The 19,157-nt window shown below is 46.3% G+C and overlaps 1 protein-coding gene and 1 long non-coding RNA gene across 8 annotated transcripts in view; one reads left to right on the top strand and one right to left on the bottom strand.

The window, feature by feature from the left end:
- Rasgrf1 (Ras protein specific guanine nucleotide releasing factor 1) overlaps window positions 1-2,553 on the top strand; it is a 114,711-nt gene extending 112,158 nt beyond the window's left edge. Inside the window, exon 27 of the mRNA XM_074061632.1 lies at window positions 2,329-2,553. Coding sequence (XP_073917733.1) covers window positions 2,329-2,421 — 93 coding nt within the window. The 3' untranslated portion in view covers window positions 2,422-2,553. The remainder of the gene's footprint in view (window positions 1-2,328) is intronic.
- Window positions 1-19,133, bottom strand: part of LOC109697211 (uncharacterized) — a 51,266-nt gene extending 32,133 nt beyond the window's left edge. For 4 of the 7 annotated variants that reach the window (XR_012443865.1, XR_002213394.2, XR_012443861.1 and 1 more), the window contains exons 1-5: window positions 18,647-19,127; window positions 9,700-9,767; window positions 2,874-8,242; window positions 2,345-2,556; window positions 2,089-2,125 (exon numbers count right to left, since the gene is read on the bottom strand). This is a non-coding gene — a long non-coding RNA (uncharacterized lncRNA). Of the gene's footprint in view, window positions 1-329; window positions 2,126-2,344; window positions 2,557-2,873; window positions 8,243-9,699; window positions 9,768-18,646 lie in introns of all 7 variants that reach the window. The other 3 variants (XR_012443866.1, XR_012443863.1, XR_012443864.1) reach the window with 3 other exon arrangements.
- Between the last annotated feature and the right edge of the window lie 24 nt (window positions 19,134-19,157).

The raw sequence follows: 19,157 nt of genomic DNA, 5'->3' as shown, positions 1-19,157 counted from the left end.
GCCACTGAACTCAGCCAATGGGTCTCATGAACTATCTGCCCCGGCTGGCCTCAAACCTCTATCCTCCTGATCTCAGCCTCCCAAGTAGGGAAGTGGTTTAAAGCAATGCGATTATGGATTATTTTTCTCCAAAAACTTATTTGATGTTGTCACTCCCTTCCTTCTATAATAAGAAATAATATTAAGACAAACTATTTACATGACTCAGCAGCTGTGTTCGTTTGTGTGTTCATCCAGCCTGGGAGCCACAGAGTTGCCACACAGACCACACAGGGGTAGTTCCAGAAAGCACTGTGGTCACATGACACCTGGAAAGTCTCAGAAATTACCAACAAGGTTTCAGGGTTTTCTCCTGTCTCCTGCCACCTTCAAAACTTCCCCCAGTCTCTCCCGTCCAGTGCAAATGATCACTGCTCTTCCAAATCCCTTGTTGTCAGCTTTCCAGGACTGGTGTTTGCGGCCAGGCTCCCGCTAAAGGAAAACTTCTTATGAAAATTGATCTTGACTGTGCTCATTACAGACAACACTAATCAGTGCTCTGGTGCCTCAATGGTCCGAGCTAAAACATTGTGTATTCTAGAAATGACTATTCACACCGAGCTACTAAAGGGCTATATTTCAGGGTTGGAAGTAGCTCAAGAGGTAGAGCAAGCACAAAGCCCTGAATTCAAACTCCAGTACCGCTAAAACTAAAAAGAAAAGAAAAAAGCTAAAAGACGACTTCACGTGGTCATAAATCATCCTGTCTCACCAGTAGGAATGGGTTAAGCCAGACTGTGACATCTGAAGTCATCTTCCTAAGGTGGCTTAGGTGAGCATGAGCTCTCAGTCACACATAATAATCATTTTAGAGACAGGCACGTAGTTCACACCTGTAATCCCAGCTACTCAGCTACTCAGGAAGCAGAGATCAGGGGATTGCAGTTTGAAGCCAGTCTGGGCAAATAATTCATGAGACCCTATTTTGAAAAAACCCATCACAGAAAAGGGCTGGTGGAGTGGCTCAAGGTGCAGGCCCCAAGTTCAAACCCAGGTACCACAAAAAAAAATAAATACAAATAAATAAAATAATTATTTCATCTTTGACAATCAATTAGTTGATCCTGACCTTAACAGTGGCAGAGAGAGTTAATGAATCAACACAGAAGCAACAGACTTGATTTTTCTCAAGCATCTATCAGAAGACTCAAACACATAAAAGAAGAAAAATATTTGTTCTCTCTGCTCTGGGCTTCTGCGGGTGGGGAGGCACATTTGGCTCCAAATAACATGACAAATAAATGAGCCTTGGATGCCTGCAAAGTTTCAGCTCTGCTCTCTGGTTACACAAATGGGCAAGAATTCAGCAAAGGGCTGGAAAGCAGGAGTGGGGAGGGGAAGGAGGAGAAGAAAGAAGAACTTGGTTCACAGGGTGATTCTTCCTGATGCGCCACTCTCACGTTCTGCCCAAAGTAAGAGGAGGCCCTTTCCTCAAGCAGCCTCAGCTCCTATTTGCCTCTCAGTTTCACTTTTTTTTTTTTCTTTTTTGGCAACACTGGGATTTGAACCCAGGGCCTCATGCTTGCTAGGCAGGTGCTCTTAATTCTCAAGCCACTGCACCAACTCTTTACTTTCTTCTCTTGGGACAAATATCTCACATATTACATAATCCTAATGTTTACAAACATATTCTTCCCAATATTTTTTTTGACAGTACTGGACATTGAAGTCAAGGCCTTCAGCTACCAGACAAGACCATTTAAGCTGTGTCCTCTCCAACATTTCATTAGGAAACTATTCACACAGACAGAAACATTGAAAGACTGGTGAACCACCCACCATTCAGATTCAATAATTGATCTTTTCTTCCATTTTCTTTTAATACACACCCAAAATCCAAAGAAACAGCAGCCAAGGGTAATTCCGACTCTATGTGGCTTAATATTACTCTTAAGACAATATAGGAAGTGGGCTGGTGGAATGGCTCAAGTGGTAGAGTGCCTGCCTAGCAAGCATGAGGCTCTGAGTTCAAATCCCAGTATCATTTAAAAAAAAAGACTCTATAAGGGCTGAGGATATAGTTCAGTACTTGAGTGGTAGAGCACTTACCTAGCATGTGCAAGGCCCTGGGTTCAAATCCCCAGTACTACAAAAAGTAATAAGAAGAAAAATTGCATTAAGACAAAACAGTACTGAATACATCTCTCATCTCATTGGATGCAAATCCTCCCTCCCCCCCCCACCCCGCACCACCCCGCATAAAAGTGTTTCAGTCCCAGGAGACCCAGGGTCCACAATCAGAGTGTTAGAGAGGTTTCCATGTCCTTGTCCCTTTTTCTCTTTTGTCAGGTAACCCAATACTTACTGGACCAATCTTTTGTGATGGATGAAGAAAGTCTTTATGAATCTTCTCTCCGGATAGAACCAAAACTCCCCACCTGAAGCTGTCCCCAGCCAGACCAGCTGCTCCCTGGACACATGCTATATGATAGTGTACATATTCGTTTGGTTTCTCTGGATTTTCTTCTTCAGTATGTGCTTCTCCAAGAATACAAATCCGTTCTTGTTCTTAGATTCCTGTAGAACCGGAATACCAATTTCTGCACCGTTTCCGACTCTGTCTCCTGGCCCCAGCCCTCCTGCGGTGTCCTCAGTCCCCTCCCAGACCCTCACTCCACTCGGAAAGGGAGACAGATCCCAGAAACCACCCAGACACGAGTCTTGGACTCCAGTCCTGTTTCATCCATCCCTCCCCAGCCCAGGTCCCTGGGTCAGCTCAGCCACCAGGGCCTCCTCCCAGCATGATCCATGTTCTTGTTATAACTGGGTAGGGGTAGGGTGGGGTGGGGTGGGGTGGGGTGGGGAAGGGGGGAAGCGGGAGGGGGAAGCCATACCTGCAAATCCGGTCATTGACAACTCTTCCCGCTGATGGTGATGCCAATTTCCAAAGCAGCTTTTCAGCCAAAATCGCAGGTCTCCACACACCCGGTCTGTCCCCCGGTAACCCAGCAGGAGGGGAGTCCTCGCCTGAGATCCACAACCCTAGCATCAACGCTGCCCTTCAGCCACACATCGCTCCTTGCTCTAGGATTATTACCAGACAGCATGAAAAAGCAGTCTCAATGCAAGCGGACAAGGTCCTAGAACGGCCCGAGGAAAACAGAGTCACACACTAGGTAGAGGCGACTTTGCAGACTGCTGCCCAGCATGCACTGGAAGTCGGGAACACACAAAAAAATGGCACTTTTCCTCTTCAAGCCGCCTGATGGTCACTACAAGCTTACGTTGAGATGCTCTAAGTCTGTATACCTTGTGATAACTCGTACCACACTATAGAATTAGGAAATCAATAACCAAGTGTTTTTATTGCATATACTGTAGTCCTGTCTAAATGCCTTCTAGCAGGAATATAGTACCGTAGTGCTTATTCTGTGAATATTACCATGTATTTTTTACATTGTACAGTGTAGAGAACACAGGTTCACTCAGAAGTGGCAGGCATGCACCACTACCACAGACAGACAACTTTTGCTGTAAGCAATACCTAGCGGTATGAGAATTCTATTTCATAGTCCTAAAATATTTCAACTTACAGCTTGTTTGGAAAAAAGAAAAAGAAATTTCCATTTTTGTAAAAATATATGTTTCCTGATTACCTCTTGCTAATAAATCTATTCTATCTCAGGGTGAACAGTGAGTTTTGATGGGTTTTCATTCATTTATTCAAGGACTAGCGATGACCACCTGCAGATCCAGGGTGACCAGTTAGCATCACTAATTTGGAGGACCAACAGGCTGTGTGTTACTATTGCACCAGAAACAAACCACTCCAAAACTTGATGGCTTAAAACCATTCTGATTACTTTTCACAGTCCTGTGCATGGACTGGACCCAATTGGCAGCTCTTGCTTGGGATCTCTCAAAAGGCTACAGGGGGCACAACAGCTGGGGCTGGAATTATCTGAAGGCTCCACTGGACCTGTCCAAGATGGTGGCCTGGGGCTGCTCTGAGGTCATTAGCAGAAGCACCAGCACATGACCTATTCATGACTTCTCACAGTGTGGTCACAGGTCCCAAGAAGGACCACTCCAAAGACTCAGGCAGAAGCACAAAGCTTCCTGGCTGGATCTTACTAGCCTCAGGTCTGAGTCCCATAATGTCAGACTCATTGTGTTGGCCAAGCACAAGGGGAAGGGAATTAAGTGCTTCTTAATGGGAAGAGGGACAAAATATGTGTGGCTACCTTTAAGTGGCTAGAGAAACAGACTACTTGACCCACACAGTCACAGGCTGGTGCCTTGGGACACCAAAGAAGAAGGGGGTTAGAAAAAGTCTCATTGAGATGTGAAGAGGTTGTGAGATGGGTAAGGAAGATTTTCTAGGCAGAAAAGTTGGGAAGGGTACACCAGGCAAAGGGATCTATGCTGAAGTGTACAAGAAGGTACATATTTGGGGACTGAGGACATGAGCATACAGGGTGTATAAGTTTTGGGGCTAAGAGATGAATAAGGTAGAAGAAACCAAGTCACAGGAGGTCTGGAGGGTAGGATTCCCAAATAGGGGGGGCCACCCCAGGAACAGGACTAGCCAAGGCCAGGTGTTACAGGAATCTCAGCTGAGATACAGGACACTGAGGCAGTTCAGCAGGAAGCAACATTTTATTGTGCTGACACAGACTCAGCAGACTCGTGTCCAAAGGCTGAGCACGAGAACAAAGGGGTCTCACCTTATAAACCCTGCAAAAAGTTTACAGAAGCAAACAGCAAAGCTCAACCCACATATGGCTGCATGTGACTTCATTGGCTATTTCATTTCCCCAGTGCTATATGACCTTCATGTTTCAATTCTTTACATTTTCTCTCTCTGCTTTGCCATCCCTTCCCCCGATCTCATCAGAACACACCCTGTCTGTTTCTTTTCTGGCCCTCCTCCCTGCTACACAGGGAGATGCTGTGTGGCTACAGAGAGGGCCACCAAGGATGGCAGAGGAAGATGAGCAGAGGAAGGGTCTGAGCACTGTTCCTCAACTCCATCCCCCCACAACAGGCAGCCCATGAGCCCTTCAGTGAGAGTCCTGGCCACCGTCTACCCAGATGTCTTCTCTCTGTCACCATGTGGGGTAGGCCAGACAACCATCCTCAGTCACAGGCATGAGGCCCTTTGCAAGACGTGACCCACTTCTGGAGCTTCCTAAAGTCACCGTCGCTGGGGCCCCACAGCCAGCTGACTCCATAGCTGCTCTCCCATTTCCTTCAGGCACTTTTTCATCCTCACCCCCTTGCTACTGGGGCCTGAGGGGAGAACAGACTGGAGAGAGAAGGATCTGGGGTCGGGGGAGGCCTGGTTTTAGATAGGTGGCAGTTAGACATAAGCAGTGGCCACAAGAAGAAAAAATCATTGTAATTCAACTTCCCAACTCCACTAACCTCTATTTAAGATCAGCAGAGCCAGGGGCTATCACAGGATTCTTTGAAGTCAGCCACGACCCTAAAGCTTACTTCACTCTTTACCCACAACTAATGCACACCCTAAACAACAACGAGGTCTGGAGCAGGGAAGTTTTTGTTTTTTTTTTAACAAGTAAATTAAAAAAAAAAAAAAACCAAACCTTCAAGTTAAATACAGCAAAGTTTACAAATTTCAAACAGAAATCTTTTATCAATTAGAGCAGGAACTAGCAGATTACATAACATCTCTCTTAACAAGACAATGACCCAAACCCAGGAAATCACTCCAGAGGCCAATATTTATTGAGTTTCTCAATAAATATTCCAACCTTAAATCCTGACCCCATTGAGGTGATCCACTTTCAGTGTGTTGAAAGGGTGTTCCTTTCCTAAGAAATTTTACTGTTACTTTTAGTATAATTCTTGTGTCTTGCTTGAATTCTCCTGTCGGGCATAAGAACCAAGAGAATTATCAAGCCTATTTTTCCGGTAACCCTCCCCCAAGTCCCCTTCTTCTTGGGTCCCAGGAAAGGAGGCAGAAACCATGCCCACATAAACCTGGGACGGAGATCTTGTGCCCCATGCCTAGGCAGTGAGCTGACCCCAAGGCTGCCAAGTGGGCACCACATCTGTATTTCTTCACTGGATCTGTCAAAAGGTGAAATCACAACAATTCAGTTTAAAGATCTTGACTGGCTTGATTTTCAGTCCTAAAGCCAGGCATATTTCATCTCATAAAACAGAATGAGTGTTCCAAATAGCTCAACAGAGGTTGGTTTTATCGACAGAAAAGGGCTGAGCAAGAAAAACCAAAGAACAAAAGGCAGATTGGTCATCTCAAAGTTCCTTTGTTTGTGAAGTGTGGATAGGAAGACAGAATAGAAAATAACTGCTTGTTAACTTCGGGTTACCTTTTATTGTGTGAGGCTTGGGGCACAGGGGGCCTGTGTTTATTGGGCCAACTGACACTGGCCTATTTGAGAAATTCAGTGGTTCTCTCTCATTTCTCCTGGTTTCTTGGAAGGTGAGATAAACAGCTCACTTTGGGTTTGGTGATATAAAACTTTACATGAGTGACTCAGATTTGCATTTTAGTCTGTGCTGTTGAGGCCCAGCTCAGGAGCCTACTCCAAAACAATGGCCTCTGTAATTGTTATTTAATGATTCATTATAGAAGGCAGCATCGTGTAGCTATTAAAAACTCTAGATCAGTGCCTGGACAAGGTGGCTCACACTTGTAATCCCAGCTACTCGGGAAGTGAAGGTAGGAAGATTGAGGTCCATGCCTGACAAGCAAAAAATGCAAGGGCCTATCTCAAAAACACTATAAGCAAAAGGACTAGGGTCAAGTGGCAAGTGGGAGGCCCTGAGTTCTAATCCCAGTACTGAGAAAAGAAAAATAAACCATCTAGGTTGGTGATTATCAATAGGGGTGGTTTTGCCTCACAGAGGAGCCACCTCACACAGAGTCAACTTCACTGCTTAGCCATATGACCTTAGACAAGTTGTGAAGCTGAAACCAGAGTTTTGGACCCAAGGCCCAGACTCCTAAGATTCCATATGCCAGGCCTGGCCACCCGCCCATAAACGCCAAATAAAGAGACATGGTGAAGGCAGAGAAAGGAGGTTGATTATATGGCTTGGGCCATGCCATAGGAAGAGGCATAGTAAGCACTCAGCTCATCCTCAGCCATCTTTGGGGTATAGACAGGAGCTATAGGTTTAAGCAGACAAAAGAGCTGGGGACAGGGGACAAAGGTACACATAAACAGTGCCAGACACAGGTGTGGTCTGGTTGACCATTATCTCAGTCTGGGGAGTTCCGGATTCCAGGGAGAAGTTCTGGAGTTGTTATCTGGACTGATTGTCAACTGGCAGATGGTCCATCCTGAGGAAGGTCTACTGTTAGGTGTGCCATGAAGATGTTATCATCTGTTTTTCCTGTTCTTTCTTGATTCCAAGGTGGTTGTAAAGTGACTGCAAAGAGAATGGCTCAGAGCAAAGATAAAAATGGAGGACAGATGCCATGCTTTTCCCTTGCTATTGGTTAATTCATGGGTACAAGAGGAAGGCAGTGCTTTTGACAAAAAGCAGGTTAAGTACCTCTTACGGAACCACCCTGTGCTTTCATTTCCCCGTCTGTAAGGGGGAACAAGGACAGTAGCTGCCTTGCAAGGTTACTGTGTGGGCTAACTGAGCTACAACAGATAAGGTGATTGGCACGTGCCTAGGGTTTGATAGTCATCAGCTGCTGTTCTTTCATAAACTACTTCAAGAACACTTTGTAGCAGACCCACTCTAGGCCCAGCTGTCTTCAGAATGAGCAAAGCAAACAAGGTCCCTGCCTCATGAGGCCTACATTCTAAAGGGGGGGTGGCAAGTACTTAGATGCAGCTTTCCTAAGACTCCTCACCTGGGCCCACCAGGTAACTAAAAGCAGGAGAAAAGCCGGGCATCCCTGCCTCCATTTGGGCATCTGTCTCTTTGGCTCTGAGTTTCAGGAAAGACAGGTCTGATCAATAGCATCTTTATGAGGAGGACCGAAACTACTCCCAAGGACACAAACAGTAGAGCTCACGGGACAGATCACACTCAGCCCCCAAGTGAGGACAGTTACCTGTTAGGATGAGGCTGTACCCTGGAGCAGGAGTAAAATCATGCCTTGGGAACCAGATTGCTCCCCTCAAGTGATGATGGCTTCCCCAGAACCCATGCAGAACCAGAACCAGAACACTTTGCCTGGGACTGCCCTGCCTCTGTTAACAGTGCTGATGCAGTCTGTGATCAGAAGATTTCCAAATTCTTTGTATCCCACCTGAAAGAATCCATGGCAGGACACGTGGGTATAAGTGGAGTTTATTAAAAGTTAGGGAAGGGAGATACAAAGGGTGCATGGTGGGTGCAGGTGGAATCTGCAGGCAGAGAGAGCTGCTGCTCTTCTCCAGGTGCTTTTAAAACTTACACTAACCTATGGGCAGGGAGGAACCAGGTGATCCCCATCCAGTAATCAATGAGTGGGGAGGGGCGTGGGTGGTTCCCTTCCAGGTGAGGGCAGTTCCTGAACCAAAGCACGGTTAATCTGAGATGCAATGTTTGTTTTTTTTTTTCTAAGAGTCCCTAATTTAGCCTGCCTCACCTCTGGCCCCCTACCTCAATTCTTCCTCTATTTAAACCTAAAGTCCATGTCTGTACTCCCTTCCCACACACCAGCATATTAATAAATCTTTCTCTGACCTTCACCTCTACTATCTTTTAATTGGCATTTTGGGGCAAGTGGCTGAAACCCCTAGAGTTGAGCCTCTGGCCTAGGACTCTGGTTACAGAGAAAGGGGACTGTGCAGAATCATAAGTACAGGGAGAACTACCAACAGGGGGATACTGAGGCTGGGACATCCTGGATTGCTACAGTTTGGGTTTTAAATGTCCCCCCAAAGGCCCATTTGTTAGCCTGGTTCCCCAGGGTGACAATGTTGGGAAGTGATGGAACATGAAGAGGTGGGGCCTAGTGGGAGGTCTTCAGGCAGCTGGGGGTGCACTCTTAAAGAGGATAGTGGGTCCCCAGCCCCTTCCCCTTCCTCTTTTTCACTTCCCCATTCATGACATGAGCGGTTTTGCTCCACCACAGGCTCCTGCCACAATGTACTGTACCACACGGATGTCAGTCATGCACTGAAGCCTCCAAAACTGTGAACCAAAATAAGCCTTCTCTTTAGAGTTGATTGTCTCAGGCGTTTGTTACAGTGACAGAAAGCTGACTAACACACAGTTGGTGCAAGACGCCCATTATTAAAGATCACCACTTACCCACATGCAGATAGCCAGTGCTCTGTTGGGGAAGGGAGCAGGAAATGCTCTGAGGCAAGGTATGAGATGTAAGAGACTTCCAAAATTCAGAAATAGAGATAAATGACATCTCCATACATTTTTTTTGTAATGTTTTTTTCCGGTATGGGGTTTGAACTTACGGCCTATACCTTGAAACACCCCTCCAACCCTATTTTTGTGATGGGTGTTTTCAGCATAGGGTCTCAAGAACTATTTCCCCAGGCTGGCTTCCGACCTTGATCCTCCTGATCTCTGACCCTTGAGTAGCAAGGATTACAGGCGTGAGCCACCAGTGCCCAGCCCATGCAATATTTCTAAAGGCCAAAATTCATATAAAAATCTCTGGTGAACAAAATGTCAAACTCGATGAAGACAGGATGAGTATTACTGGTGGTTTCCAGGGTCTCGGGCTCAGATATTGTTGACTTTGGGCTTGTTGAGACTTACCAGTGAGGTATGAAAAGCCTCCAGCTCAAGAAAGGAAACAGCACAGCTATAGATTGATGGACTGGTTCCTGGGGAGACAAGCAATGGTTTGGTTAGATTCTTTGTTTATTTGTGTCTGTATTTGGCTGGTTGGCTTGTTAATCCTGGCCCCAACTCTGTGAAGGACATTTTGAAGGTCAGGGCACAGGGAAAACTTTGCCTCTGATCCACTAGTGTCCTTTGGTGAAAATGAATTTCATGATGGCAAATGACGACACCCGTCAGCATCTGGCTGGCCCCTCCCCAAGCTCCTGGTTCCCACCCTATGTTTAATGATCCAGTGTCTGTGCCAATTGTGGCCCCAGGCTTTGCTGGCTGCCTGAAGAGGTAGGTCGTTATTGTCCTGGTAGTATGAAGGCACCACCCAGCATTTATTGAGTTCCTGTGCCCATATACCTAGGTAACAAGCAGCCAACCTGGTTCCTGACCTCAAACTCACAACCCAGCTGCCAGCTGATTTGAATAGCTCCCATATTTCCAGATCCTGGCCATACCTCCCTCCAAGCTCCAGTCCCTTAGCCTACTACCTAGACACTGTCTCAATTTTTTGTGTGTGTGGTGCTGGGGCTTGAACTCAGGGCCTTTACCTTGAGCCACTCCACCAGCCTTTTTTCTGTGATTGATATTTTCAAGATAGGGTCTCTCGAACTATTTCTCTGGGCTGGCTTTGAACCACTGATCCTCCTGATCTCTGCCTTCTGAGTAGCTAGGATTACAAGGGTGAGCCTCCAGCACCCGGCCGTTGTTTATTTGTTGTGTATTTGTTCATTTGTTTATTTATTATTACTTTTTAGTGGGACTGGGGTTTGAACTCAAGGCTTTGCATTTGCAAAGCAGGTGCCCTACCCCTTGACCCACACCTCCAGGCACTGTCTCAATTTGACAAATCACCCTACAGCCATCTCCAATTCACCTGATAGAACCACAACTGGGCCTCCGCAGCACTGCCACACAGTTGTGAAAGCCAAAAATCTGGAGGTCATCCAGACACTATCTTTCTCTACCTTCCTCCTTCCAAAAGGCCACCAGTCCAGAGAATGTTAACTCCTAATTATCTTTCCAGCTAAGTGGCAGCTGTTCACCGTCTCTGCTACCACCCTGGACCAGCAGATCACAAACGTTTTTTATCTACAAGAGCCCTCTATACTATGAAAAAAAAAAATGGAGGGGGTCAGTACTGGGATTTGAACTCAGGGCCTCCCACTTGCTAGACAGGCATTCTACCACTTGAGCCACTCTACCAGCTCATCTGAAAAATTATTGAGGCCCCCCTCCCAAAACCTTTTATTTGTGTGGCTTATACCTGAAATTGTATTACTGGTTGTTGTATTCAAAACAAACACTTAGGAAAAGTTTAAATAATTATTTATTAATGCATTTAAAAATAATTGTATTGGCAATTTCATTTTGGGTATATACCAAAAAGAATTGAAATCAGATACTGAAGAGATATTTGCACACCTACATTCATAGCAGCATTATTCACAATAGCCAAACGGTAGATGAATAAATAAACATGTGGTATAACCGTACAATGAAATATTATTCAGCCTTCAAAAGGAATAAAGTACTGATACATTAGAATTTGAGTGAACCTAGAAAACACCATGCTAAATGAAAAAAGCTGGACATAAAAGGTAAAATATTGTAATATTCCCTTTGTATGAAATGTCCAGAAGAGGCAAATCCATCAAGACAGAGATTAGTGGTTGCCAGTGAGGAGGAGCTGGGACCGAGCAGTGATGGGGTGTTCTTTTAGAGTGATGAAATGTTTTGAAACTACAGAGGAGTTGATGGTTGAACAGCATCAAGAATGCACTAAAACGGCTAATATCAAGTTATGTGATTTTTGCCTCAATAAAAAAATGAAAGTCCAGCATTGTGGTACATGCCTGTAGCCTCAGCTTCTTGGGGGACTAAGGTAGAAGATCACTTGAGCCCAGGAGTTGGGGACTGTCCTGCACCATGCTGGTCGGCATGTCAGTTCGTGACCTCCAGGATCACGGGACCACCAGATTGCCCAAGGAGAGGGTGAAATGGCCCAGGTTGGAAACCAAGCAGGTCAAAACTCCTGTGCTGAGAAAGAGAGAGAAAGACTGAATGGAACTGTCTGATTAATAGAATATACTTAGAAATAATTTAGGTCAGTTAATGGGATAACTCTGACCTATATGTTTTAAAATGGTTAGCTGAATGTTCTATGAATGTCACTAGATTTTTGAAAAAGAAGGGAAATAAAAAGAGAGACGGATCAGAGGAGGTGACTCAAACAGGTCCTTGGGGTGAGGATGTAACTCATGACCTAGAAACAGACAAGGCCCTGTCTCACTGCCAGGAAGGGGAATTGGTAATAGAATGTTTGCCTAGCAGTCACAAGACCATGGGTTCTATCCCCTGCACCACAAAAAAATAAAACAAAAACAGATCCTCAAAGAACAGAAACCAGAGTTTCTGGTGGGAAGGTGGGAGGCAGAGGGGACCAGGGGCCCAGATAAGTCAGGGCAAGAATGTTGGGCTGAGTGGGAACGCAGGGAGGAGGCAGGGAGAGGAGCTAGGCAGGTACGCAGGTGGAAGGGTCTGCAGCTGAGTGGTGGGGCCTGGCACAGGGTGTGACTGGCTGGCCCAGGAAGATGTCACAGGTACCACCCCATGGAGCAGGCTCCCTTCAGGCCCAGCTTGATTCCATTTTCCTGCAGTCAAACCCTTATCAGGCCTTATCATAGCATCTGCAATGATGTTTATTTATTGCACAATTATTACCCACACTCATACCAAGTGACTCATGACCTAGAAACAGACAAGGCCCTTTCTCACTGCCAGGAAGGGGAGTTGGTAATATTTGGCTCATTTGGGCAGGTCCTTTCCAGTCACTCCTCAGCTGGGCTAGGGCTTCCCCATGCCACCAGCAGCCTCTTTTTCTTTGTTCCTGCGGAGCCTTGCACCCACCCAGGACCCCATGCACCTGGAGAGACTTCATGGGAAGTGAGTGCTGCGTCTCTAAACCTCAATCATCCAGGACTCAAAGCCCATCAGATGTTATGTTCAGTGTCACAAGCCTTTGCCCTCTGATACAGAAGACACAGGGACAGTGACTGCTGCTTCTGGTGGTAGGTCGCCAGTGTGCCAGGCTCAGTGTTTGAGCCTGCACTGGTGTCCATTCCATGGGGATGACATGGACAGTGCCATTCTGCCAAGCACTGCAAACTAGCTAAAAATCCATCCGCCCTCCAGGAAAGCCTGCAAAGTTGACAGAGTTAAATATGAGTGGGTGGTGTACATTATTAACTGAGGAGGACGAAGGTCAACCGTGTGGAATTTGAATTAGGGTGAGGAGGGTGTGGCTGAGGGGGACAAGGAGTACCAGGGATGTTGGACCTGGGGCTGTGCCCAGGACAGGAAGCAATGGTACTGGACATTCCAGGCAGAATAGAGATATATTGTAGAGGGTTTTAAATGCCAGACAAAGGAGTGTAGGTGACAAGAATTTGTGAGTAACAAGAGATTGGAGTTCCTGAAAAGGAAACCAGGGGCAGATGTGCTCTGGGCTCCAGAACTGCCTCCCCCAGATGCAGGAGTGAGGTCAACACAGCCAGGACAGCGCTTCCCCTGCATGGGCGGAGCGGGGCTTGCAGAAAACCTCAGAACATGGTGCTTTGTCATAGGCTAGGACTAGGGGAGAGTAACCAAAATAAATCATGTTTTAATTTTTTTTTTAATTTTATGCTCCAGACCCACTTTGAACAAAGTGTCACATTTTAAAATAAAGATAATATCTCGCATAGCATAGCTTCTCTGCTTCCACCCAATCCTGGTTGCAATGGGGGACCAGGCTCTGGGCTTCTCCACAGGTCTCCACACGACTGGGCTGTGTGTACAAGCTCTTCAGAGTGTGGCCAAGAGGTGGGACCCTCCATGTCCCTTGGCTCCCCAGGGGACACACAGTGCCTTCTTGTACAATCAGAGAACATTTTTTTGGTGGAGTTTCTCTGACCCACAACAAGGGAAGTAACCAAAGTGGCTAAACAGGACAACCCGGTCAACAATGAACTAACAAGAGGACCAAGATGACATCACAATCCAACCAAGGCTGCCTCGATGGTTGAACTTTGTCAAACAGACTCACACCTGTTGAATAAAAACTACAGGAAGCCATTGCTTTGGACTAAGCTCCTGCACACCAGGCTACAAAGCAAAATGGAGTCACTCACACTAAAGTTCACCAAGCTCAAACTAAGCTGTTCATCTGGCCTTCTGAGAAATAGGGTTAGAGAGAGAACAGTCAAATTTCCCAAACAGGCCAGTTTCATTTTACAAAGTCCCCTCTGTCTTAATCCCCACCCCCCTACACCCACACACACACAAAAAAAAGGAAGCTGAAAGTAAGGTGATGCTGACCAATCAATGATTTTTCTATTGTTCTGTTCCCCTATCCCCCTCCTTGCAAGGAAAGTAACTTTGAAATAACTGCTCCAAATAAAGGAAATGCAAATTAAAACCACGCTAAGATTCCACCTCACCCCTGTTAGAATAGCCATCATCAGCAACACCACCAACAACAGGTGTTGGCGAGGATGCGGGGGAAAAAGGAACCCTCAACCCTCTTACACTGTTGGTAGGAATGTAGACTAGTACAACCACTCTGGAAAAAAATTTGGAGGCTACTTAAAAAGCTAGACATCGATCTACCATTTGATCCAGTAATACCACTCTTGGGGATATACCCAAAAGACTGTGACACAGGTTACTCCAGAGGCACCTGCACACCCATGTTTATTGCGGCACTATTCACAATAGCCAAGTTATGGAAACAGCCAAGATGCCCCACTACTGATGAATTGATTAAGAAAATGTGGTATCTATACACAATGGAATTTTATGCAGCCATGAAGAAGAACGAAATGTTATCATTCGCTGGTAAATGGATGGAACTGGAGAACATCATTCTGAGTGAGGTTAGCCTGACCCAAAAGACCAAAAATCGTATGTTCTCCCTCATATGTGGACATTAGATCAAGGGCAAACACAACAATGGGATTGGACTTTGAGCACATGATAAAAGTGAGAGCACACAAGGGAGGGGTGAGGATAGGTAAGACACCTAAAAAACTAGCTAGCATTTGTTGCCCTTAACGCAGAGAAACTAAAGCAGATACCTTAAAGCAACTGAGGCCAATAGGAAAAGGGGACCAGGAACTAGAGAAAAGGTTAAATCAAAAAGAATTAACCTAGAAGGTAACACCCACGCACAGGAAATCAATGTGAGTCAATGCCCTGTATAGCTATCCTTATCTCAACCAAAAAACCCTTGTTCCTTCCTATTATTGCTTATACTCTCTCTTCAACAAAATTAGAGATAAGGGCAAAATAGTTTCTGCTGGGTATGGAGGGGGGGAGAGGGAGGGGGCGGAGTGGGTGGTAAGGGAGGGGGTGGGGGCAGGGGGGAGAAATGAACCAAGCCTTGTATGCACATATGAATAATAAAAGAAAAATGAAAAAAAATAAAATAAAATAAAACCACTTTTGCTTCCATGAAAAAAAAAAAAAAAAGAAAGAACTGCTCCACTTTTTGGTTTTTTGGTTCTGCTCTTATAGCCCTTCAGCCAGTCACAGCATTTTTTTTTAATGGAATGGAGGGCTGCCTAACTCTAGAATTAAAAATACAGCCAGTTAAAATCTTTAAGTTGTTGTAATTTTGTCATTTAAAACCTATCTCTCCCTCAATCCAGTCATCCCTCCTTCTGTCCATTCACCCATATGTGAGTCATATTGCAATCACTCAACCAGTTAACCAACTCTCTAGCTACCTAGGATGTAAACTCAGCACATGGGTGCGGTAAGAACGCAGAGGGGCCCACATTTGGATGAGTCCCCATTTGGGCGCCATGTTCAAGATCGTGCTATATGCATTTTATATGTCAATATAACCATCTTGGAAGGCAAAGACACTTGCTCCTTTTACAGACAAGGAAACTGAGACCAACTGAGGGCAGACCACTGCCCACTGAGGGCTTAGGTCACATCTGCGCTAAACAGTGATCCCCAACTCACCAGGCCAGTGCCTTCCACACCTTACCTCCCCAGGGCCTTGACCTTCTGGAATGATCTACAAACATAGGTCACCATGGAACCAGCACAGGGGCAGTTCTGGGGCATGAGGTCCAATATGCAGGGCCCTGAGTCCTGCCAGAAGGCATAAGGGTGAGGCACTCCCAGCCCACCTGGCGGGTTGGACATCTGCAGTGGGGGGAACACCTTCATCCCGAGGCCAGGGACTTACTTTCCAAATAGTAACCATGCAGGGTCACTTGTAAGACATTTGCCTCAAAGCACAGGTAGGATGGTCACATCCAGGTGCTGGTTCATATATCAAAAAGGATCTGCTTTATCAGAAAGTACAGATGGTCCTCTACTTTCATAGGTTGAAAATATCCTAAGTCAAGACTGAATTTAATGCACCTAACCTACTGAACATCATAGCTCAGCCTAGCCTGCCCTAAATGTGCTGAGAACCACTTATATTTGCCTGTGGTTGGGCAATATCACCAACCACAAAGCCTATTTCATAACACAGCATTCAATAACTTGTGCCGCGCATGGACTACAGTGCCCTATAGAGGGCCAGCTGTTTCCCCTCATGAGTCAGTGGCTGACTGGGAGCTTCAGTCTTCCCACCTCCACCATCAACACAACAGCACTGAAGACTGCCAACCCAGGAAAGGATGAAAATTCAAAATCAGGGCCCAAAGCAGCAGCTCAGGCCTGTAGTCCTCACTACTTGGAAGGCAGAGATTCAGAGGAATGCAACCACAACAACAACAAAAAAGTTCTTGACACTCCATCTCAACCAATGGCTGGCCACAGAGGTGCATACCTCTCATCCCAGCTACTCTGGAAAGCACAAATAGATCACTGTCCATGCAGCCTTGGACATAAACGGAGACCCTATCTCAAAAATAACCAACACAGGCTGGTGGAGTGTCTGAAGTGGTAGCACACTTGCCTAGCAAACATAGGCCCTGAGTTCAAACTCTAGTACTGTCAAAAAAAATAAAAGTAAGTGGGTGCCAGTGACTCACGCCTGTAATCCTAACTACTGGGGAAGCTGAGATCAGGAGGATCTTGGTCAAGGCCTGACGTGAGCTTTTTCTTGCTCCCTTGTTGGAGCGAGCTTTCTCTCGCTTCTGGTTATTACTGAACCTAACTGGGGGCAACTGGAGATGCAGAAAAGACACAGGATAGACAGACAGACAGAAAGTTGGGGCCAGGTGTGTTGGGCACTCGGGTGCAGATGCACAACTGCCTCACTGCTTTTTTTAATCTCTATTAATCTCTTCTCTTTACTCTCCTTTTCTCTATCTTTATTCTTTAAGGTCTTACTCCTTTACAATTCCTTAAAACCTTGCTTCTAAAGTCTTTCCTTAAAGCCTTGCTTTTAAAGTCTTCTTTTCTGCTCTTTAAAGTCTCTTTCCCTACACTCACCTCTGTCCCATGTTTTCTTTAGCATAATCTCTCTTAAAGTCTTTGCCCCCAGACTTGTACTGTCCCATGTTCTCTTTAGCTTTTCTAAAGCCTATGTATAAAGTTCTCGGTATAGACTTTCTATCAACTCCTCTTTAGCAATTCCCCTTTAGCAATTTCCCTTCAGCAATTCTTTTCCCTTCCTAAAGCCTCCCACATAAAAAGCCAAAAGCACAAAAGCCTCAAGCAAAAGCCAGAAGCAAAAAACCCCAAAGCAAAAAGCCTGTGTACTCCTTCAGTGAGTCTTTTATATCCAGTGGTAAACAGGGTGGAGCAGCGGTTCTGGTGGAGGGCATGACATTGTAACAGGAGAAACCTGCATTCCTGCTTCTCTGAACATAAGCAACTTAGGAGAAGCAGCTGTTCTGCATTTTCCTCTTCTGTGGCCAGGGCTGTGCCAATCTCAGCCTACAGAAACATCTTAGGAAAAACAGTTGAGCTGCATCTCACCTTGCTTATGTCCAGTTCTCATAATCCAGTCTCCACAAAGGCCAGTCAGGGCAAATAGTTTATAAGATTCCCATCTTCAAAGCACAATGGGCTGGAGGTGTGGCTCAAGCAGTAGAGTGCCTGCTTTGTAAGAGCTAAAGCCCCAAGTTCAAACCCCATTCCCACCAAAAAATAATAAACAGTAAATAAATAAGTAATAACCAACACAAAATGGGCTGGTGGCATGGCTCAAGTGGTAGCACATCTAGTAAGCATACACCCTAAGTTCAACCCCCAGAAATGCCAATTTTTTTTAAATTCAAAATTCCTACTGATTGCTCATAGCCTTCCCACCACCATAAAGTTGAAAAATTTTAAATCCAGCCAGTGTAAGTGGGGACCATCTAGGCTGTGAAGCTTCTGTGGAGCTGACCACTGATGCCTGCACACTCAGTGTGATAGTGCTGCACTGACCCCATGAGCGATGGGAAGTTGTCCTGAGGCTCTTGATGCACATTTCTGAGCCTGATGCAGCTCCTCTATTCAGACACAAGGGTCAAATCTTACATGACTTCAGGAATCTGCAACCCCAGGTGCCTGAGAGGCAGGATCTGGGCTGAGAACTTTTGAGAAGGGAGAGCATGAAAGAGGCCAAGACAGGAGGAACTCCAGTTTGACATGGCAAGACCCTGCCTCAAACAAATAAAAACAAGCTTTGGGCTGCAGTAGAAGCTATAGCAGCACAGCAGTAGGTCCAAGCTGGGTTCAGCCTCCCTCCACACCACCTGGGAACGTTTCCTTTCCCGTTTCCCCATACGTCCTCCGTTTCCCCATATTCTGTAAAATGCAGTCAAGACCGTGCCATTTTGCAAGGGTAGTGATGCAAGTGAGGGACCTGGCCCTGCGGTGCGCGACCTGGGTCAGGGCCATCCAAGGCAATCGCAGCAGCAGAGTTCCTTACTTTGAAGTGTGTGTTGTCCTGTTTCGGTCACATGCAGACCCTTATGTATCAGCTTCCTCCTTCAGATTTGCGACATACAGAAAGTGTCCCTGTAGGTACCGGTGTGACGTGCCCGACAGACCAATGCGTGTCGGAGACGAGTGGTCGGTACAGCCCGCACAGACTGTCTACTTCCCCTAGCTGTTAGTTCACTCCTAGCCGAGGGACAGCCAGGGAGATGTGGTTTATAAGGACGGAGGACGGGGGCTCTGGAGGTGGGGACTGGCAGGGGGCTGGAGAAGTCAGGCTGAGGGCCATCCTGTCATCGGTGCCAGGCGGTCCCCGCCAGAAGGGTCCAAGAAGTCCTTCCTTCCAGAGAAAAGAAGGGGAGCGCTGTGGCCAGGGTTGGGGGAGAGGCGGGCGTAAGCAGGGGTGGGAAAGCGGCGGCAGGGACGTCCGGCGAGTCGGCTCCTGGACTTTGTAAGAGGTGCAGAGCCGCCCCGCCCCCGCCTAGCCACGCCCTCCCTCTTAG

The sequence above is a fragment of the Castor canadensis genome, chromosome 19, assembly GCF_047511655.1.
Source record: "Castor canadensis chromosome 19, mCasCan1.hap1v2, whole genome shotgun sequence".
Lineage (NCBI taxonomy): Eukaryota > Metazoa > Chordata > Mammalia > Rodentia > Castoridae > Castor > Castor canadensis.
Note: the sequence above shows the minus strand (reverse complement) of the source record. Positions and strands in the feature narration are given on the sequence as shown.